The sequence below is a fragment of the Oryzias melastigma genome, linkage group LG22 (assembly GCF_002922805.2).
Source record: "Oryzias melastigma strain HK-1 linkage group LG22, ASM292280v2, whole genome shotgun sequence".
Lineage (NCBI taxonomy): Eukaryota > Metazoa > Chordata > Actinopteri > Beloniformes > Adrianichthyidae > Oryzias > Oryzias melastigma.
In genome coordinates, this window is record NC_050533.1 from 1,893,741 (window position 1) to 1,917,039 (window position 23,299).

The 23,299-nt window shown below is 42.4% G+C and overlaps 1 protein-coding gene and 4 gene segments (V, D, J or C); all 5 read left to right on the plus strand.

The window, feature by feature from the left end:
- Positions 1-1,681: 1,681 nt before the first annotated feature.
- LOC118597995 lies at positions 1,682-3,250 on the plus strand. The segment is given in 2 exon segments: positions 1,682-2,400; positions 2,468-3,250. Coding segments are annotated over 2 exon segments (438 nt in total).
- Positions 3,251-4,295: 1,045 nt separating this feature from the next.
- LOC118597993 lies at positions 4,296-4,881 on the plus strand. The segment is given in 2 exon segments: positions 4,296-4,465; positions 4,530-4,881. Coding segments are annotated over 2 exon segments (378 nt in total).
- A 61-nt stretch (positions 4,882-4,942) lies between these two features.
- On the plus strand, positions 4,943-5,629 carry LOC112143240. The segment is given in 1 exon segment: positions 4,943-5,629. A coding segment is annotated over 1 exon segment (456 nt).
- Positions 5,630-8,652: 3,023 nt separating this feature from the next.
- LOC118597994 lies at positions 8,653-9,398 on the plus strand. The segment is given in 2 exon segments: positions 8,653-8,730; positions 8,808-9,398. Coding segments are annotated over 2 exon segments (471 nt in total).
- A 3,527-nt stretch (positions 9,399-12,925) lies between these two features.
- LOC112143267 (M1-specific T cell receptor beta chain) overlaps positions 12,926-23,299 on the plus strand; it is a 13,950-nt gene continuing 3,576 nt past the window's right edge. Inside the window, exons 1-2 of the mRNA XM_036209910.1 lie at positions 12,926-13,167; positions 13,250-13,544. Of these exons, the coding sequence (XP_036065803.1) occupies positions 13,119-13,167; positions 13,250-13,544 (344 nt within the window). The 5' untranslated portion in view covers positions 12,926-13,118. The remainder of the gene's footprint in view (positions 13,168-13,249; positions 13,545-23,299) is intronic.

Sequence of the window (23,299 nt, forward strand, 5' to 3'; positions counted from 1 at the left end):
CTTTACATGAAACATTAAAAGAAACAATCAACTAATGTTTTCTTTATAACCCAGCCGGAAGGAACATGTAGATGTTAATTAGAAGAGGCCCAAGAATGGAGCCTTGGGGAACTCCACATGTAATTTCTTTTGGCTCAGATGTGAAGTGACCAAGTGAAACTAAATATTTCCTGTTTTCCAAGTACGTTTTGAACTAGTTTAGTACCCAGTTTTCCAGTCGTCAGAGTAGTATAGCGTGTTCGACTATGTGGCACTGAGATCCAACATATTTCCACTGTCTGTATTCAAACGTACATCATTGGTCACTTTGGTTACAATGCTGCTCACAGCTTCAATTAAAGTTCATCACAGATGACTTTTCTACCAGAAATCTATATTTTATGGACGTATTGCGACTTCTCATAACCATAAAATGCAGTTTGAGCAGGAGACGCACAAAAAAAGTTTGGTAAAGTTTGCAAAACATTTGCAAATTCCGACTAATAAACGTTTAAACTGACAGAAAGGGATTTTAAAAAGTAATAAAATAAAGTAATTATTCTTAGACATCAACCAGGCCAGAAATAAATTGTGGGACGGCTTCTTAGGGACCGTCTACAAAGTGCAAGCTCTGGGAAAAAGTAATCCTTAAACGAAATCTCAGTATTGTCTCAAAAACAGCCAAAACTAATAAATGGTTCCAGATTTTTAGCGTCGATAAGAATCACATCTGATCAAAAAGGTTCTATAGCTCTGAAGATATCAAAAGTACTTTCAGCAAACGTTCTCACATGACTAATTATCACCTTTTTCCTCGTATATAGCTTTACTGTTTTTACTACTTCAAAGAAGTGCTCTGTTTGAGGGTTACACGATGAAATAAGGTTGATAAAATAAAAACTGGGGAAAACCTGGATCTTTTTATTACATTGTTTTTTTTTTTAACGTGATATCGGCAGATTCTGTAGATTGGATCAGGTCCAAACAAACCGGATCGGTTCGTCCCCACTGACAGATCTCAGTTTGTTGGCGGATGCAGGAAGTGATGAACGGAAGGACCGCCTCCGAACCATGGCCCCACCCACTGCACTCAGACTCCTCCTCCTTTCTTCACATCGATCTGCTGCAGTTGCTTCTGCACAACATGGATGTGATCAGGAGAAACGGTTTGTTTCTAATGCTCACCAGTCTGTGGATTTCAGGTCTGCATTATTAAAAAAACATTTGTTTATTTTTCTGACTTCTCAGCACATCTCCATCTTTCAGGTTTTAATGCTGCAAACGATGTGACCCAGACCCCCGCGGTGCTCACAGGACCGGCGGGAAATGCCGCGCTGGAGTGCAGCCACAGCAAGGGCGGCTTTTATTTCTACATGCTGTGGTTCAGGCAGCTGTCGGGGGGGACGATGGAGCTGATCGTCTCCACCACGGCGGGACAAAGCCAGCACGACTTTGGAGACTTCAGCGAAGAGAAGTTCTCCGCCACAAAGCCGGAGGTCTCCAGAGGAACACTGACGGTGAAGAACGTGCAGCCGGAAGACGGCGGCGTGTATTTCTGCGCCGTGAGCCGTCACAGTGATGCAGAAAAGCCCGAAAGCTGAACAAAAACCTCCATCAGGAGCAGAAACACCCAGAAAGCTGAGACTTTAACCATTAAAAATGAGATGTTATTGATGTTTAGGAATGTGGATCAGAACTTGGATGGAGATCCACTTCAATTCACCATTTAAGATCAACAATTCACAAATCAAACCACGATTCAGGCATCCAAACGTATCTTATACATGAACAAATGAAATATTCTTTTTAAATGTTTCGTTTTTAACATAGCTGCATGTGTTGACAACACAAAAGTAAATGTATTCGTCTATGGAGGCTAATACTCAAAACCAAGGTAGAAAAACGCCCTACAGACTGATCTGGATGGATCGTCTTTGAAACAAGTCCAACTGAGGCTCAGTAGTGGGCGTGGCCTCCACATACCCATGTGACTTCACTTCAACGACTGTTTCTGCTCTCCTGGGGGATCTCCTCTCACACCTAGACCAAAGCATCCACCAACACTGAACCGTCTTGGTGTACCCTGGTGGATGGGCCCAGACAGGATGTCCCAGATGTGGATCCGGGTCTGAGGATCCAAAACATTCTCACTCCAAATCCGTCACATATCGACGTGTGGTTAAGGACTCCTCCTCGTCTCTTTTGGACATTCTGGGAGTTTTTTTGCAGGGTTTTATGCTAGAAAGGTTCCTCCAGTAGGTGGAGACCGTCATGTCTGTCCCGCCCCCAAACCTTCACCCCCCTTTGAGGTGAAAGCAGAGACATCTGCATCCTTCTCATGATAACACTGAAGAACCCGACAGTGTCACACATTAAATATGATCCTCTTCCTGTTTCTGTTGTTCCCACCAACGAACGGCGGTGAGTTTTCTCAGAAGAAGAATGTGGATCATGTGAAGTTTTACAAACACGTCTGTTTTCCCAGCAGCTCCTTCCAGCTACAGCGTCCATCAAACGCCTCCTTCCCTCATCAAGAGTCCCGGTCAGTCGGTTCTGGGCCAGATCTACTGTTCACACAGCATCCCGAACTATGACAACATCCTCTGGTACAAGCAGGACGGCGGGGGGGCTCTGAAGTACCTGGGATACCTGAACCTGCAGCACCTGTATCCAGAGAACGACGTGAAGGAGATCCTCAGCTTCAGCGGAGACGGCAGAACGCACTCCAACCTGAGCTTTGTTAGCGTGTCCCAGAACGACTCGGCCGTGTATTTCTGTGCTGCTAGGAGAGCACAGTACAGTAGATCCCCAAGCAGGCGGTGCAAAAACCCCGCAGACATGCAGCCCCGCCCCGCCACAGCAGGAACCAGGGGTGACGGCTGACGCACCACTTCCTGCTTCTTCATGGAGATGAAGGCATCACAGAACCCTCCACATCACTGAGTTAACAACTCTTTCTTTTATGAGTTTTTAATAAATATTTTGAGTTTTCATGTTTTCTGGTTTTCTTAATCTCACATTAAAGAGGAGCTGAAAAAAACTCACATTTTTCTTTGGGACTGTAAAAGCATCCGATCATTCTTCTTTATGACTTTTAGAAAATTCAGAAACAGATTTTAATCCCTGGACAACTGACAAGGTCAAATTTAGTCAAATGTGGCCACTGTAGACATTTATTTTTATATTTATTTATTTGTTTTAATGTTTATTTGTATTTATATGTATTAATTTTAAAAATACCGGTATTTATTAAGATTTCTTTATTTGTTTTGACATTTTTTGTTTTAATATTTATTTAATTTTTAAGCATTTATTATTTATTTGTTATATTTATTTTTTATATGTATTTTTCTATTTGTTTTCATATGTATTTTTTAAACTTTAATATTTATTTATTTAAACATTATTTAATGATTTTAACATTTATTTGTTTTTAAATGTATTAATTTTTTTGGTAATATTTATTTATTTTAAACATTTATTTATTTAAATATTTTAGTATTTATTTCATTTGAACAAACAAAAATGAAGCTAACTTTGAAAGCTCAGAAGAAATGTCTTTATGGGCTTTTTAAGGTTAAATCCATAGGAACACCTGGATCACCTGAACACAACAGTACTGATGGTTTCTAGAGTTTTATTATTTCATTTAAATCTAATTTACTCAGCAAATATATAAAGTTATGCACAGAAACGGCCTGTAGATCAGTTTGGATGATCTGAAGCAAACATAACGAGAAGCATCAGCTGTGGCTCCGCCCATTTTTAACCATAAGATCAGAGGTTTGGCTCAGAGAGAAGCCAGGAAGTATTCAGTCAAACCACTGATGCCTCGACTAACTCCTGTTTACTGTACGAACATGATCCTGTTTTTGGTTGTTACCTTTAAAGTCGTGTTGGTTTCAGGTAAAATCCTCCAAACATTTCTGCCCTAAACTTTACCAAAAACAATTTTTAAATCTTTATCTTTTTGTAAACAGGCTCGTCCCTCAGCGATAAAATCCAGCAGTATCCATCTGAAATGTTCATGAGTTCTGGAGAACCGGCCCGGATCACATGTTCTCACAGCATCGACTCCTACAACCGCATCCTGTGGTACCGGCAGCAGAGCGGAGCCCTGCAGCTGCTGGGTTACATGTATGCGGGCGCGTCAAACCCAGAGGGCGCCGTGACCATCGCGGGGGGGTCCGCGAAAGGCGAGAACTGCACCCTGACAACAGAACCCCTCCAGTCTCCGGGCAGCGCCGTTTACTTCTGCGCCGCTAGTCTCCACAGTGCCGCACGGCCGCGCTCCTCCGTACAAAAACCTCCCAGGAGCCATTCTGACTCCGCCCCTTTGCAGCTGCACATGAAGCCGCTCTGGTCAGATTGTAATCAGAGTTTGGAGGCTCGGCTTCACCACCAACTTATAAAGATCAGAACAGTTCTGCCTCAGCGATGGGTCTCCTTCTGCTCCTGCTGTCGGTCCTGAACTTGTGGCTTCGAGGTACAAACACGTCTGTGACGAGAATTCAAGGGTTTTGGTTTCAACTTTTGTGTCTTTCTCTCAGGGTTTTGTCAAGATGTGATCCAGAATCCAGAGATCCGCTGGAGTTCTGCCTCTCGGTCTGCAGAGATGACCTGCAGACACACCAAAGACAAAGGTCACAACCAGATGTACTGGTTCAGGCAGCGTCCGGGCGAGGCCATGACCCTCGTGGCGTACATCGCGTTTGGCGGGACGCCGGACTACGGCGGGGGCCCTCAAACCAAATTTTCGGTCGTCAAAGAGAGCATTGAGGAGGGGGCTCTGACCGTGAAGGACCTGCAGCCCGACGACGCCGGTCGGTACTTCTGCGCCGTCAGCAAACACAGTGATGCGAGGAGTCAGAGAGGCTGAACAAAAACTCAGGTGAGCCCCTCCCCAGGAGGTGGTGCTAAAGGTCTATGAAGTGAGGAGGTTAAAAGGACGAGCGACGCAGGAGGTTGGAACCACTTGAGTCAGGAGATGATGGCGCCGCTGCTCCTGTCGTCGGTGCTCAGAGGTAACAGCTTCATCCTATTTTCAGCAGCGATTCTTCTCCTCGCAGACGTTTGTCTGGGTGTGGAAATCACACAGACACCTTCAGAGGTTCTGAAAAAACCCGGCGATGAGGTCCAGCTGGTCTGTAGCCACGGGAAGACCGACTACACCTACATGCAGTGGTACCAGAAACCCCCCGGAGATCCGGCTCTCAAACGGATCGGACACTTGAATTACGGCACCCCGGAGTTAGAGACGGCCTTCAAAAACCGCTTCAGGATCTCCGGGGATCTGAGCGGCGAGAAGGCCAAGAACGCCTCCGTGTTCATCCAGAGGCTGCAGGTGGAGGACTCTGGCGTGTTCTACTGTGCAGCCAGCTATGCACGCCAACAGCAAACCCACAGGCCTTCATACAAAAACTCAAGCCCCGCCCACGTGTGATACCAGCAGCTTTATCAGTAACTCTCACTTCCTCTGCAGAGTGAAGCTCAGACATGAAGCATGTTCATGAGACGTTTCTGTAGTAAGAATTGATCCAGACTACGACTATGATCTGGTTTCTGATCAATTCTCTAAATCCAGGAAGTAGTCTGCTCCTTCAGGTCCACTGACGTCATCAAAAACCTAAAAGACTCGGTTCTGGTTTGCTGCAGCCACGACCAAACTGACCAGCGACCTCCTTCCTTACAGAACGGCGTCTAGATCAGGGGGTCAAACTCGATCACAGAAGGGGTCAAAACCCAAAACACACCTTAGGGTGCAGGTCGGACAGGATAAACATTCATTGAACACTTTAAAATGACATTTTTAAAACTTAAAACTGTAACATAATGATGAACTAGATATATAGGATTAGTGTGAAAATACAAGTGTGAATGTTGTAAGCTGAATTTGGTCACTGAAGATGCTGAAATTGATAACTAAAAACTTTGAAGCTGATAGCGGAAAACGTTGAAGTTAATGACTAAAAATATTTTTCTTTATGGAATTTTTGCCTACTGTGGTGCCATAACAAACAAATGTATAATTGTGATATGAATAAAGTTTAGTTCAATTCAATTAAAAAGACTGAAGCTGAGAGACAGCTAAAATATTAGCTAAATGCAAAATTTGCCTAAAAAACAGACAAAAATAAAACTTAGGTTAGCCAAAACAGCTAGCATGTCGCTGAAATATTAGCTAAACTCAAAAATAACCTAAAAAATTATAGTAAATGCTAAAACAGTTCAAAAAGTTATCAGAATGCCAATTTTTAAAACTGTAACTTTTTATCATAATTGTGAATAATAAAAATGCAGGAATATTATTCCAGAATAAATCAACTTAAAACTTAAATAACTTTCAATATTTTGCTATCCATAAAAATATATTTTGTCAAAATTATACAAGTTAGAAATGAGCTCAAGATAACATCGGGTCATTAATAACAGTAAAATAAAATGATCTGGAGGGCCGGATAGAATTACCCGGAGGGCCGGATCCGGCCCCCGGGCCTTGACTTTGACACATGTGGTCCAGAGAGAATGAAACCCACTTACGAAAACCCAAACCGATCTGAACCTCAGGTGGAACATTCCAGGTTGGACACTCCCCCTTTCTGACCTCACTTCCTGTAACCTTCATGTAAATCAGCAGATCGAGGAGGAGAGTCCACAGCCAAAGATCTTCCTTCATCTCACGAACCATGATCCTTTTCATCCTTTTCTGTTGCATTCTGGGTAAATATTTCATCAATCAGCTCCTGAAAAGATTAAATTAAGCGTCAACTTTACTTTATTTTTTTCAGGAATGAGTCTGGGTGTTGAGGTGCATCAGTCTCCATCTGAAATCATCACCCGTCCCAAACAAACGCTGCAGATTTCCTGCAGTCACAGTAAAACCGACTACTGGCTGATGCTGTGGTACCAGCGGCCGCCGGGAGACTCCAGCATGAAGCTCATCGGGTATTTGTACCTCAAAGACTCCACGCTGGAGGAGGCGTTTCAGAAGGACTTCAGCTTCTCTGGAGATCTGAGCGGCGACACCAAGAAGAACAGTTCTCTGGAGATCCGGAACACGGAGCAGAACCTGAACGCCGTTTATTACTGTGCAGCTCGAGATGCACGACAGCAGAAAACCCCCGAGATCGCTGCAAAAACCAGACGCTGAGACAGCTGCTGCTGTGGTTTGATTCACCGCCTCATTAATGACAGAAATATGGATGAAAAGATACGTACAGTGAGGAGAATGTGTGTTTGAACAGCCTGTTCTGTTTATCTGAGGTCCACTGTGAGAGATAACAAATATCTAGAAATCACATGTATGTTTTAAATAACAGCATGATGCTGCCACCGCCGTGCTTCACAGTAGGGATGGTGTTCCTAGGATCATCATTCTTCTTCCTGTAGTGAAATTCAGACCAGAAAGTTCTATTTTGGTCTCATCTGATCACATGACTTTCTCCCATGATTCCTCCGGATCAAATCTCTCCTCAGGATTGAATCTGCGCTGAAGCGGTTTGCAGATGTGGACCAGAACATACGGTCCAGAAACTGCTGGGATCTCTAAACGTGACGGGTCGGGTCTCCAATCCAACACCGGCTTCCAGAAGGAAAACAAGCTGCTGGTGAAAGAAAGAAATCAATGATTTCCCAGCATGCATCTCTCCATATGCTCTTCCAAACATAGTTTTTTTTTTTAATTTTACCTTGAAACATCATGATACAAAGACTGAGAACACTTTGAAAACAAATCAGATTCAAACTTTAACATGACGAGCGGTCTCTCCGTTCAAAGTCGGTCCAGGAGGGAAACAATCCAACAGCTGTTTACAGAACATTTCCCAGCATGCATCTCTCTTGCTGCTCTAAAGTTCCCTCTATTTTATGAGGAAGTTCAAGCATGGAAAGGTTTTAAGGTTTTACAAAACTTAGATTTTATTTGCCTGTTGATTATTTAACATTTTTTATTGTCAGTTTTGTCTTTGCGTTTCAACCAAGAGTTTTCAGAATTCACAATAAAGTTTTTTTTTTTATTTTCAAAGCATTTCCAGTGCTCCTTTCATCATAATTGATTAATTTTTGGAACAGTTTCTGCAAAGCGGCAGTTCATCAGAAATTCCCCTCCAAGTTGTGGGCGGGGCTTATGGTGTGGAGCAACCCCGCCCCCCTTCACCTCCCTATTGCTGAGATCTTGTGGCCCTTCCAGCATATTTTCTACATCACAAATTTGATCTTTTTCAAACTGATTTCTTTAATTTGCTCCAAATTAGCAACAAATTGAATAAACAAACATTTAGAAATGCAGTTTTAGTTTAACTTTATTCATATTTTTTCTTCATCTTGAGAAAAATGCCACAAGAACGCAATTTTTATCAGAGTAGATCTTTAAATTATCGGATTATTATGGAGTTCGTTTCAGGATGATTCACAGAAACGTTAAAAAACATTTAATTTTTTTTTTTATATAAATTTTAGAATCCAAATCATTTACAACAAATGTAAATCAGTTTAATTAAAAAAAATAGTAAAACTAGTTTTTGTAAATATTGTCATAACCAGAAACACTGAGGTTCTCAAAAACTAAACTTTATTGACAATAACGACAAAAACAAACAATTCTCAATAAATGAGGTTTTAAGCTCCTCCTTCCTTTAATCAGCATCACAGTTTCCTCTGAACTCGAGTGTCAAACCGACCTGCAGCTTCCCCGTCAGATCTTCATGATGATGACGATGATGAAGACGGGTCATTTTGCTCTCCTCCTCACAGGTACCAAACACTTCAGATCAGAATTTGATCCCGTCAGCCTCTAAACTCATCTCAGATGTTCTTTCTGCTCCCATCAGGAGTTTCCATGGCGATCCAGATCCACCAGTCTCCTCCCGCTCTCCTGAAGGAGGCGGGAGGAGACGTCCAGCTGGTCTGCAGCCACCAGCAGTCGGACTTCAGAGTGATGCTGTGGTACCAACAGCCGCCGGGCAGCGCCGCCATGAAGCTGGTGGGGTACGGATACGTGGAGTTCAGGGACGACGCCGTGGAGGAGGCCTTCAAAGGGCACTTCAGTTTAGCAGGAGAGCTCAGCGGAGACAAACACAAGAACGCCTCGCTCTTCATCAGGAACCTCCAAGCGCCGGAACACACCGCCACGTACTTCTGTGCAGCCAGCAAACCACAGTTTATCAAACATCCACCTGCTGCTGACAAAAACCTCCAACCTGCTGAAGCGCGAGAGGATCTGAGGTTCTCCAGCCTCAAAATGAGGATCTGAGGTTCTCCAGCCTCAACGAGAGGATCTGAGGTTCTCCAGCCTCAATGAGAGGATCTGAGGTTCTCCAGCCTCAATGAGAGGATCTGAGGTTCTCCAGCTTCAACGAGAGGATCTGAGGTTCTCCAGCCTCAACGAGAGGATCAGCGGTTCTCCAGCCTCAACGAGAGGATCTGAGGTTCTCCAGCCTCAACGGGAGGATCTGAGAATGATTTTACATTAAAAAGCTTCAAGTTAGAGCTGCCACGATTAGTCGACTATTAAAATAATCGTTTTTTGGCATCACTATGAGGATCTGAGCTTCTCCAGTCTCAAAGAGAAGACATTTTCATGGATTTTACATTAAAATGCTTCAAATTTCATTTAAATTTACAAATAAATCCGACTTCTCACAGTAAATTGCCAAATTTGTTACTATTTTTTAATGCAGAAAAACAAAATCCCTCAGAAGTTTATCACTTCGCTTGATTCCAAAGCGTGGCTCCGCCTCCTTTTGAGGTAAACATCACTTCCTGTCTCTTGCTGAGCAGAGCCTCCAGTTGGTTTCTGACCTTCACCATGAAGCCGTCTCTCCTCCTCTTCCTCTCCATGTTCTGGATCAAAGGTAACTCCTCCATCCCTGCTTTGGGTTTTATTCCATGAAGACTCTAAAACGGATCAATCATTCATGTCATTGCAGGAGGTCGACCGTCTCCAGACAAAGTCTCTCAGACTCCGTCCTCAGTCCTGGTGGAAGCCCACCGTGAAGCCAGGCTGACTCTGTCTCATACGATCCGGAGCTACGACACCATCCTGTGGTACCGGCGCTCACCGGGGGACGCCGCCCTGACGCTGATGGCGTACATGTACTACAATAATCCCAACTACGAGCCTCAGTTCGAAAACCGCGTGATTGTAACGGGAAACGGAGAAAGCCGAGTCGACCTGCAGATTCTGAACGTGTCTCACCCCGAGTGCACTGGAGAGTACTTTGGAGCAGCGAGTATGCACAGTACCGAAGAGGAGCGGCGCTCTCGTACAAAAACCCTCAGAGGATCAACAGGAAACCTCTGACACGTGCAGATCGCTCACACTCTGCAGGATATTGACTTGGAGAATAAAAACACGCTGAGCAAGTCTTTAGGAGAAACACATTTATTAAACTAAATTTACAAAACTCACAGAAGTATTTATTATATTTTTTTCTGCTTTCACCATTTTAACACTTCTGCGGCCAAATTCAGTTTACAGCATTCACACTAACATTATCACATGTAATGCTATATATCTAGTTCATAATTATGTTAAAAAGTTACGCTTTTAAAGTTTTAAAAATGTAGTTTTAGTATCTTCAATAAATGTTCGACCTAAGAATGTTTTGGATTTTCTCTCCTACGACTGAGTTAGACACTCCTGATCTACATTAAGATAGAACTAATCAGTCTAAACACGCCCACTCAAGTACTGATAAGCTCCGCCCACATTTCTACTTGGTGTCACAGCAGCATCATTTGTCTCCAGACATGATGCTTGTGTCCATGTTGTATCTTCTCCTGGCTGCTGGTCCAGGTAAGAGCGCCGCATGTTTGCTCCTCCTCCTCGTTTCTCCGACACTTTTTACCGTTTTCCATCCTTCAGATCTGGTTCTGACGGCGCTCGTGGTCCAGCAGACGCCTGAGATCGTTTTCACACACCCCGGCCGAGAGGTGGTTCTGGACTGTTACCATGGAGACAACGACTATCCCTACATGCTCTGGTACCAGTTCGGGTCGGCTGCAGGAGGCGGGCGGGTCATGGCGCTGATCGGACTGCTGTCCTACGAGAGCCCGAGCGTGGAGAAGGACTTCCAGGGAGGCTTCCGGCTCACAGGGGATGCAAGAGGCGAAGCTCAGCTGAGGATCTCCAGCGTGAACTCCACAGACGCAGCAGAGTACTTCTGTGCAGCTCGTAGACACAGTGGTTCCTGTCAGCGCCACAGCTGAACAAAAAGCTGAAGCATCAAAGAGCAGCTGCACCGCAGAGAAGAAACGGAGGATTTTGTCTGAATGGAGAGAAATATGATAAACCGATGGAATCATTTACACAGACTACACAGACATGTTCTTCATCTTGTTTTCTCTCTTTTTAAATGATAAAAACAACATTTTATAGCAGATTATTTCATGAACATAATTTTACCTCCAAACATGAAGCTGAGAGTTTTTTTTTCATCTTAGAGTTCTCGAAGTTTCCTCTGTTTGTTCTGAATCAGAACTTTAAAGACGATGTTTGAAAAAAAATTAAAAACAAATGGACAAGCTAGTGATGCACCAGACAAAATCAATCGATACTCAAGAGTCATTTTACGGACAATAAAAAAATTAAAATTAATTATATTTAAATTATATTTTAAATAGATAAAATTAAATAAAAAAATTAAACATATTAAATTGTATTTAAATGTTAAATTAAAGAAAACAAATAAAAAAAACAAACAAAACAAAAATAAAACAAATTCAATTTAATTAAAAAATTAAATTAAATTAAATAAAATATATTAAAAAAACAATCAAATGAAAAAATAATTAAATAAAAAATTAAATAAACAAACTAAATTAAACAAATTAAATTAAACTTTATACATTTAATTCAATATTAAAAATTGAATTAAATTAAAGTAAAATAAAAATAAACCAAGCCAAGCCAATATAAAATAAAACAAAAAAATGAATTAAATCCAGCCAATGCATTGCTCCTAGTGGAGTGCAAACACGTTTAAAGGAATGTTAAAATTGCATTAAAAGAGCAGTATTTAAGGCTCTTGGATAAAAACTGTATTTAAACTATTTGTCCTCGATTTAATTGTTCTGTATCTTCTTCCCGATGGCAGCAATGTGAACGGAGCACGATCAAGTAACTCGCCTCCCTACGAACTGAATCATAGCGTGAACAAATCACTGTGTAGCTCCGCCTCCCTCAGATCAAATCTCATCAATTAGCTGCCCGGGAGGAGCTCCTCCTGCAAAAGTCGCTGCTGTGGAGAAAAAAAGCACTTTATGTCTTGTAAAGATAATAAGCAAACAAAAGAAAAAAATTGCTTATACTCAGTTCTACTATTGCTTTTTAAAATAGACTAACAGTGTCCAGTTTACTCTTTTTACTGCTGCAATAAAATGATAAATGAGTTATTTGCATTTTTTCTTATCTTTATTTTAATATTTCACATTTAATTTCTATTTGCTTGACAATTTTATAATTATTATAAGTAATTTTACTGTATTTTCTCATAAATTTATGAGGCATAAAGTTATAAATTTAGTCTGACTTTTTAGGTCATAAATATAGAACTCTATTCTTGTAATTTTACAAGTTTTTAAGTTTTACATTTGAAAACTTTTTTTTCGTAAACCCTAACACTTCGTTGTATATTTCTCTTTGTAGGAAAAATATTTTTCTCCTTTGAAATCTATTAATTTTTGTTTTTTTCCCAAAATAAAATTGACTGTTTCACTTTTTAATCATAATTTCAATATAATTTTTTTTAAAAATATTTATTTATTAGGGATTTCCATTAGTTGGAAATAATCCTTCCTGGGGTTCAGACATTTCTACAAACATTTCACATTTATAGACTTCCATACAAGTGTTAACATGCAAACAAATATTCAAAGTAAAGTAATAAATAATGTTAACAAAAATGTATTTGATCTTTGCCTATTTAGAACCTCTGGGTAACTCAGAAAATGTAATTCGCTTTAGAGACTCATGTAAACTCGAGTCAGTGAAAAGAATCGAGTTTAGGATTTCTAGTCCATCCTGCAGTGACCCGGTTTGTCCAGCAGAGGGAGACATAGCTCACCTCGTCGTCGTTCTGGTCTTTACAACAGCTCCTTCTTCAGGCTGAGAGCTCCTGTCCTCACATCAGAGCTGGATCATGTCTTCACCTGTGAAAACCTTTGGGTTCCTCTGCGTCTGGTTCTGCTGTGAGGTTCCAGAACTCATCCTGACATTAAAATAATAAAAATCCATGAACATTCATCCTGATCTGCTGCTTCTCCTCTGCAGGTCAGGCGGGCGCCGTCACCTTCCACCAGTCCTCTTCTCTCATCGTGAAGGAGAGGAGCGAGGTCCACATCAACTGCAGGCACGATGACAGCGCCCTTATCCTCATGCTGTGGTACCGGCGCTCAGAGGACGCCGCCATGACCCTTATCGGGTACGGATACGAAACAAGTCAGAACTACGAGGGCCAAATGGAGCAGGAGTTCACGCTGGCGAGGAAAGGCACCGTGGAGGGGGTTCTGACTGTACGGGAGGCGAGGCAGAAGCACTCGGCGGTGTATTTCTGCGCCGCCAGCACACACTGCTGTGGTTTGATGCCACTCCCTCACCAAAACCTCGTGCTGTGAGTCAGTCTGTGCAGCTCAGCAACAGAACGGACCTGCAGGATGTTCTCAGCCTTCATCACTTGTGTTCTCCTTTGCCTTCCATGTAAGTTCGGAATTTTCTGTACTTTCCTGGCGTCTATTTAGTCCTTAAACAGATTATTTTCTCGTTTTTCCTCACAGATGAAGCAGACGCGGTGACATTTGACCCAACTTTTCCAATAATAACCCAGAGCGAGAAGAAGGTGGAGATGAAATGTCGCCACAACGATAGTAGTCTCAACGTGATGCTCTGGTACCAGCAAACCCGGAGCGGTGGGATGAACCTGATCGGATACGGATACACGGGCTCGGAGCCCATCCTGGAGAAGGAGTTTCAATCCCAGTTCAAGATGACCAGAGAAGATGTCGTTAGAGGAGGTCTGACCCTCCTGAGCGCCACAGAGTCAGACTCGGCGGTGTATTTCTGCGCCGCCAGCACACACTGCTGTGGTTTGATGGGAGCTCATGACTAAAACCCCCCCCCCCTCCGTGTGACGGGGGGCTGACAGACGGAGGAAACCAACGTCACTGAAGGAAGGACGTTTTCAGTAGAACTTCATCGTGTTCTGGGAGAAAGAAGCCATACTTCAGAAAATGTATGTTTCCGCTGCTGCTGCTGGCGTGGCGTTGAGGGGCCGTGTCTCGCCTCCACTGTGGATCAGCTGATCCATCCATCCAGGACATCACTCCGGCTGATCTATGACCTGGTAGTTTTGAGTCTCGTCTCTCTGACTCAGAACGCCACCACAGTTTTCCCCAATGATATGTATGACTGACACACGGCGTGACAGACGTGCAGCATGACTATGCATCGAGTAATGAATGGAGGAGGTCCGAATAAGTACGAAAAGAACCACAAATGGGGACGCAATGTTTTGGAATCGACCTCAAAAACCTTGACAACAAAATAATCCGATGGAGAGGAATCATCACAGGACAGGAATTGTATTTTAATATAGAGAAATCAGGCTGGGAAGCTAAACTGTGAGCTAAAGAGGGTGCTAGCAACTCACGAGTCGCATGCTAGTTTGGTTCTTTGATGTATGTTTTTATTAATGTTTCATGTTTGAAGACATGGTGGATGTTAATCGCATGTATTTACGTTCAACCTGCACAAAAACTGATGGCAATTCATGATGGACAGACATAAAATGTGCGGTCAAGATGCACGCGTGCTAGCAAAGTAGCACGTAGCTAGCTACTTTAAGAGCCTGAATTTTGTACTCTGTTGCACTTTTTTTGTTGTAAGACGTGTAAGTGAGTTCACAGATAATTTTCTTAATCCGTGGCGTCACTGTTGAGCTTCTTTCTTGGTCTCACAGACTGAAGAAGCCCATCTAGAATAAACAGCGCTAACGCTAACGCTAGTTTTCTGCTCAGTGACATAAACACCACAGAGAGCAGATGTTAGTGAAGGAGCTGTGGATGTAAACTTTTTAAAACTACCACACCATTTACTGCTTTTGAATCTTGACAGTTTTCAGGTGTATTTCATGTTATCATCCAAGTTCTCAAGTTTAAACATGTTTCTTACATCAGCTAAAGATGCTAGCTGGAGCCTTACTCTCAAAGTACTATGAAATTGTCTATTTGAAGGTAATTTTTTAATTCAATTTTGATATAAATGACATTGTTACTAAACTTTATCGCTCATTCATGCCATTAAACTTCACCAATCTCCCTCATTTCTGGTCTTGGGTGACAATCATTTACAAGCTCAGTTTTATGGATTTTAGCACAAAGGCAAAATTTAAAAAAAGATATTTAGAAGCTGTTCATTTGACAGCAATGCATTATCTGTAACAGTAGAATTTGCAACTATTGCTCTATTTACAAATTAATCTTTATAGATAATAAATATTTAAATATACCATCAAATCAATCATTTTCTAAGCTTTAATTTGAGTTGTATTTGTGAAAGACGGTTAAGAAATAAGGGAGCTGATTGATGTGGTTGATGTCTGCCTGTGCTCCATTGAAACAGCAGCGTTCTGTTGCCATGACTCTGTGTATCCTTTAACATTTGTGTTTTTGTGTTAATAAAGATTTGTGCTTTGACAGAGAGGTTTGTATTCAATTGAGATTTAATGTTTTCTGGCGACGCTGGAAAATTTGGGGAAAATGATCAAAGTTTATACTCCTAATTTTATTTCCCCCCTCGGATTAATACCAAACAGAGAGCCTTCAAGCTCAGACGCAGAGACACAGAAACACCGTGGAAGCGGCTGTCATACAGACACAGCCCCCTGAACCCTGAGTAATATAAACTCAAACATGGAGACATGATTACTGATGTTTTTGTTGAACTCTTCACAATAAAAAAAACTAGAGCTGTAAGGCGATTAAATTTTTTAATCGCGATTAATTGCATTGTCCAGAGTTAACTCGTGATTAATCGCAAATTTACATGTGGCCTTTTTTTAAGGAAAAAAATGTGTGGTTCGTGGAATTTAGCAGTTCTACATTAATTATGAAAACAAGAATGACAAAATTAATAGTTTTCATCAGAAATACTTTATTTTGTAACATTGTATTGAGATAAACTTTCTTAACAATAAAAGGCTGTAACATAAAATGCCTAACAAAAGCCCAAGTGCAAGTGAAGGGCATTTTAAATTCAAAACTTCAATCAACGTTCAGTAAAATAAAATAAAAAACATCAAAAATAAAATTTCCATAACACTTTCATGTTCATTTTTTGTCAGGACCAAATCTTTTCCTCCTCTGCTGAACTACAGTAATAAATGAAATAGAGATTTATCATTTCCAATGAACTTTTGTTTTTTAAAACATTAAAGACTGAGAAAAGCGGGATACTCTGTGGATAGTTTGACAGTCTGTTACTGCCGCCGCGTTCTCTGGCTGCAGCTCGATGCAGCGACGTGTCCAGCGGAGCTCACGCCATGAATATGCCGGCAGACAGACCGCTATGCTGGGGCTGGATCACGCTTAAACCTCCAGAACATTTAAAACATCCCCTGGTGCGCTTGCTGTTCGGAACGTCGGGGGTGCGCAGCTCTCGGCGCCGGACGCGAGCCGGTACCACCAGACGTGGTACTGGACGTGAACCGGAGCCGGGTTAGGGTGCAGGAGCTCTCCAGGTCCTAGCGCCGGCCGGTTTTAGCTCGCAGCTCGGTGTTTGGAGACCCGCCCGTGATCTAGTGAGAGCAGCCGGTGAGTTGGAGGGCGGGACGCCCGCGCGCGCGGTGTGGAAAGGCACGTATGAGAAAGTCCGCGATTAATGCGTCAAAAAAATTGTCGGCGTCAAGCACATGTCAGATTAATGCGTTTTTAACGCGACAAAACTGACAGCCCTAAAATGATTATTTCTCAATGTGTCCTCTATTTATTCCAAGTGAGACATCCACAGACAGAACTGGTAGCTCCTCCCACATGCGGCCACAGAAACACATTTTTTGCCGGGCGGCGAGCAGCGAATTTGCCGTGTGGCGAAAGAGGGTTGGAGCATGCGAATCGGGTTTGGTCGGAAAGCACCTGGCTTTGTGTCGGTTTTCTTTCTAAAAGTATTCGTCTTTGCAGAAATTACTCTAACGAGAAGCCATAATACCACGAGTCCATATCCAATGAAAACTGTTCACCTTTGGCTACAACAAAATCAATTCAGCCGCCATCAACGTTCCATGTTGGAGCCAGACGTCGCCGGTAAGAAGTGATTGGTTTAAATCAAACTGAGTCCACGTTTCCATGGTAACTATCATCGCCCATCAGGAGTGTCTGAAGACCACGCCCCCTACCAATGAAAGTGAGCTACACGAAATCTGTCAAACGTTTCCAATAGAGACATCTGATTGGTCAGTTTCAAACGGTTATTCTGACCAATAGAATAACAGCTGTTTATTTCTCTATGGAATTCTATGGGTTTCGACTTCCTGTTTGGAATACCGGGGTGGGGGGGCCGAGTCACTCAGTCCAGTTCTCATATACAGTCAACGCAAGAACATTTTCAAGGTTGTATGTTTGTGTCGTAATAATAATGATATACTTTAATGTTTTATACTCTGTGGTTGATCTTTGTGGTTAGAATTAATCCACCCTTTACATTAGGAGGCTGTAAAACAAAAAGGGAGTTGATGTGGTTTTGTCATCCTGCAGTCATGTGACCTTCATCGTCTTCCTGAACGCCGTCACTCATCTTCAGTCGTTCAGTGATGAAGCTCCTCACAGCTCTCCGTCTGTCTCTGCTTTTCCTCTCAGGTGGAGTTTCCTCTTTATTTACATTTTATTTTCCTCCACGTTGATCCTGAACACGGTTCTTCACCTCCTGCAGGTTCTGCCGTCAAAATCCTTCAGTCTGGAGACCTGCTGTCCCACGCAGGAGCGCCGCTGACGCTGCAGTGCAGCATGGGAGTCGGGTTCAGCATGGGCAGCCACACCATGTTCTGGTACCGACAGAACCACAACGGCGCCCAGCTGGAGTTCCTCATCAAGGAGTACCAGGAGACGGCGGGGCGCTTCCACTCCTTCATCGACACGGGCCAGAACAACTTCAGCCTCCACGTCAGAGAGCTGCTGCAGAGCGACAGCAGCACCTACTTCTGCGCCGCCAGTCACAGTGATGCGCCCGGACCGCGCAGCCCTACAAATACGAGGCAGGAAGCAGCTGCAGGTTCATCTGGAGAACCAGACGGTTCTGATCGAACATCCACAGCTGAAGCGGAAATTCTGTTTTTTAGCCACATGAAGCCTGAAAGCTGTAAGAAGACCGCCGACTGTATAGAGGCCTGGACCGAGCGAGTGTGATGTCATCCACAGAGAACGGTCTACTTCCTGCTCCAACCAAATGAATTCAGTCTTTTTTCAGGAATCAAACGCCGACGTGCTGGAAGATGTCGTGCTGGACTGGTCCAAGTCAGTGAGTCAATGTTTCTATGGCAACCACTCTGGCCAATCAGGAGTGAGCCTGTTGGAAGGCCACACCCCTACTTGAACACGAATCTGTCAAACATTTTGGATGTTCTACCTTATTGAGGATCTGATTGGTCAGTTTATAACTCGAATAACTTTCAACAAGGAAAAAAAAGTCAACGGGAATTTGGGTTCTTGGAGCCACTTCCTGTTTGGAATGCAAGGGGGGAGGAGTCACTCATTCCAGCTCTCACATAGTTAATGGATAAGACTCTCAGATATCATGTGATCCCAGGATCCTGATCTTCAGGGTAGTTGGACCCTTCAGCTCACAACTGAAGGATTTCTCCAGAAACGTCTTTTACATTAAATGTATCCTCTCTGAAGAACAGAACCTTCAGATTTCTCAGCAGACGTCACAGAGAACGACACAGATGTGTCTTATTGATCTTAAGTTATAAATCTGCTCTGTTTTGGGATGTAACAAACTGTTTTTATTTTTTTTCAGCTTTCATAAACCTCACATCATGCTTCAATGTTCATCATTGTTTTTCATTTTGTACATTTTGTCCTTGTGAAAATTCATGTTTTCATGTTTTTAAGACAGAAAATCCCATTTCTGACTCATCATCTCAGATTCTCTGACTTCCTGCCCTACAGTTGTTCTGTGACATTGGAATCAGGAGTGTCAAACTCAATCGCACAAGGGGTCAAAATCCAAAACACACCGTAGGTCGGGGGGCGAACAGGATAAACATTTAATGAACACTCTAAAACTAAACTTTAAAACTTTTTAACATAATAATGAACTAGATATATAGCATTACCTGTGATAATGCTAGTGTGAACGTAAGCTGAATTTGGCTCCTGAAGATGCTAAAATTGATAGCTGAAAACGCTGAAGCTGAAAGCAGCTAGAATATTAGCTAAATTCCAAATTAGCCTAAAAAAACTAAAAAAGAAAAACTTAGGTTAGCCAAAACAAAAATAAAATAAAACTTCAAAACATCAAAAAATCCTAAATTAGCCACAAAAAAGCTAGCATGTAGCTGAAAAAAAATAAACTTCAAAAGTCTAAAGACTGTAAAAAGCCTAAATTAACAAAAACTGCTAGTGTGTAAATATTAGCATAACTCCTAAACAGCCTACAAATCTTAAAAAGAAAAGCCTAAATTAGTCAAAACAGATAAACATTTAGCTGTAATATTAGCTAAACACGAAAATAGCCTAAAAAATCTCAGTAAATGCCAAAATAGTCCAAAAAGCTATCAGAATTCTCATTTTTAAAACATTAAAACTGTAAATTTTTATCATAATTCTGAATAATAAAAAGGCAGGAATATTATTCCAGAATAAATCAACTTAAACCTTAAATAACTTTCAATATTTTACTCTCCATAAAAATATATTTTGTCAAAATCATACTAGTTAGAAATGAGCTCAAGATAACATCGGGTCATTAATAACAATAAATAAAATGATCTGGAGGGCCGGATAGAATTACCTGGAGGGCCGGATCCGGCCCCCGGGCTTTGAATTTGAAACGTGAATAAAATTGAATTGAACTGCCGGAGGACAGTAAGTCCCTGTTATTCTATATTCCTGCATTACCCAGCATTCCTTGTGGTCATGTGACTGTGGAGAGATATCATTCCAATCCATTTGTTCCGTAGATCTGAAGTTTGAGTTTATGTGAGTTGAATGTAAGTTGTTCATCATTTATCTTTACTGAGTTAATCGATGTTTTACTGACACATTAGTTTATTCTTTAAATATGCCGGCTTTAAATGTTTTGTCCTTGCTTGAGTGTTCATTTGCATAAAAGTTTATAGTAATAAGGTAATTTACTGTTTGTTTTAGCAGCAACCTTCGTGGTTAGCTGTAAAGTTCCAAAAGAAGAGTCCTCTTTGGTTTGGAGTGCCCTCTAGTGGTGATTTGATGAAGCCTCCGATTCATGTAAGGTGTTGTGTAACTCATTTAAATAACCGTTTTGGGGTTTCATCTTTATATGGTTGAATTCTATAGATCTGTAGAGTATGTAATAGTTTTAGTTTAAGGTTTATTGTGTTTCTTTATCTTTAGAAATCATACCATAACTGTAATAAACTCACACTGGTTTCTGAATGAAGACAGTTCTCATCTATTTCTCTGGATGTGAATCTCCTGACAGAAAACCTTCAACAGCAGACTAAACTCCAGACGCACATCAATCATTTCCAGATGGATAATTACTTTATCAAAGCGACACTTTGGGGTTTTGCTGACTTCACTCTGAGTTCAGAAACGAACTTTGACCAATCAGGGCCTTGGATTCTGTGGCGACGTTTGGTTTGTGTCATTTTTCATGATGGATAGAGTATTGATCACATCCGGCTGGAATTCTATCAGAATAAAGCTGTGAAAGAAAACCCCTGAGGGAAGATTTGTGTTTTCCTGAATGCGTCACACGTGCTCAGTGTGCGTAGCATCGCTTTTTTTGCTAAGCTTTATATACGTTTTAACTTCTCTGAATGAATCTAAACTCTCAAAGTGTGACTTTATATTTGTTTTCTGTGGACACAAATGTTTTTTTTTTTTTTGCTATTTTTTGCCCAAAAACTAAAATGATTATGTACTATTTCCGGGAGGAGGATTGTTAGTCTGTAAAACATGAAGTTATTCTGATATAAAGAGTGGTGAGGGAGCGGTTGGTGTTTGAACGCCCACAGAGCTGATCTGTCAGATTAAACCGCAGCTGCTAACGAGTTTCTTCTGAGCTTCAGGTTTCATTGCTGCAGAAACTCAACGTCAGTCTGAGATCAGACCTGCAGTTTGGGATGAAACTGACCTTCCTAACCTGCACAGGTGAACATCTGTCAGCGTTTAGACGTTGTTGCACACTGACCTCTGCTGGACGTGAGCAGGACTACAACTCACCTCTGAAAAGGATCGAAAAGATTTGAATAAACGAGTGAATTCAACATTTTTACATGTTTTTATTTTTCTGAAGAAAAAGAGAAACTTTTAGATTGTTTATCTGTTTATATTTTAGTATGGTCCAGGTGAATGCTCGACTCTGATTGGCTGCAGGGTGTAGATTAAAGTGATAATGTAGTTCTGGTCACAGTCCAAATAATCGGCCTTAGTGCTGGTTGGTATCCAGAATAAACTTAGTAATATTACTGTTAGTATCTTTATATTCTTATTAAAACCGATTGTGGTACAGATGGAGACGTTTAACCCTCAGGGGTCATGTGACCGTCTGACAGCTGATTGGCTCCCTTCCTGTGAGCAGCAGAGCTGTCAAACATCACCTCCTCTCTCTCCTGTCACAGGAATAGCAGCAGCCGCCTCCGCCTGCGCAGCTGCTGCCGCAGACTGGCTCTGATGGAGGCTGAGATACGGGGGGAGCTGGGAGGGGGGCCCCCACACAGACGTGAGGTTTTTGTATGATGCATTTTCACCGTGGGGACAGGGGGCCACGGTGATACAACCCCATAGAGGCGCCGTACAAAAACCTCCGCACGCCGTCCAGACGCTTCCAGGCAGCCTGGGACTCTGGGGGGGGCGGATTCCTGCATCCTGGGGGGGCGGCGGCACGCTGGGACCCCTGCCCACTGAAAAGAGAGTTTACATGCAGGATTTTAGAGAAAAAGAGACTTTTGGGGGACGTGAGGATGACTCCGAGCTTCACTCTGAGGAGCAGCAGAGAAAGCAAAGAAAGGTGGAGATGATGAAGATCTTCCTCATCCAGACCCTCCTCATCCTCTGGAGCTCCAGCGCCAGTCTGAACGGCGGCACTTTTTGCTGAAGGACGTTTCAGTGTGACACTGGAAGTGAAGCTTTCTTTGGAAAAGGAACCAAACTCAGCGTTCTGGGTAAGTGGGAGTTATGCTCCGGTTCCTGCAGCTTCACTCTCAGCCTGAGGAGCTGGAAGGAGCAGAAAGATTTCAGTCGTCATTTAGAGCCGAGCTCACAGCACCGTGACCAACACTGAACCCGCTCACTTTGGCCCGGGGACCAGGCTGAGCGTTCTGGGTAAATATTCCTGCAGAGATCGGGCTCTGAGCTTCTGTTTGGTAGAAAAGCTGTTTGCTGCTCAGAGATGCTGCACTGTGACAATGCCAACGAAGCCTACTTTGGGAGGGGGACCAAACTGACCGTTCTGGGTGAGTCCGGGGTCCAGAAACCTCCAGAGTTCATTTAGGGTTTAGGTTGGAGACTTTTTGACAGCGAGCTGCAGCGCTGTGCCAATTATGAAGCTTATTTTGGGGCTGGAACCAAACTGACGGTTTTAGGTGAGTAAACCTGTTTCAGACAAACTAAAACATGAAGATTTTTCTTCTCTGAAGAAGAAAAACAGATAAAGTCTGCAGCTTTCCTGACCGTGACTCTGGTTATGAGGCTTTCTTCGGAACAGAACGAAGAGTTTTAGGTCAGAAACACGAACATTTGAGGGTTTTTATTGGCGTTTAGAGGAACTCTGATGGAGCTGCGACTCTTGAACGTCTCAGATTTGGACCTGAGGTTGAAGCTCTGTGCCAATGCTGAAGCTTACTTCGGCCCGGGAACCAAACTGACGGTTCTGGGTGAGTAACGGGTTGAAACGACTTCACAGCAACAGTTAATGAGCTACAGAGGATTTTAGTTTTGAAGGGAAATAATGAAAAAAGTTAGAAATGATCAAACTTTAGAGATAATTCTGCTAAAACGCTTTAAATAAAACAAGTTTCTTCTAGATTTTCCTTAAAAATGTAATATTTCTGCCCCAAATCTGCCCTAAAAAAGTCTTTGAGCTCCAAGCAGTTTGTGGACATCAGAGAGCATGAAGGTCAAGACCGCT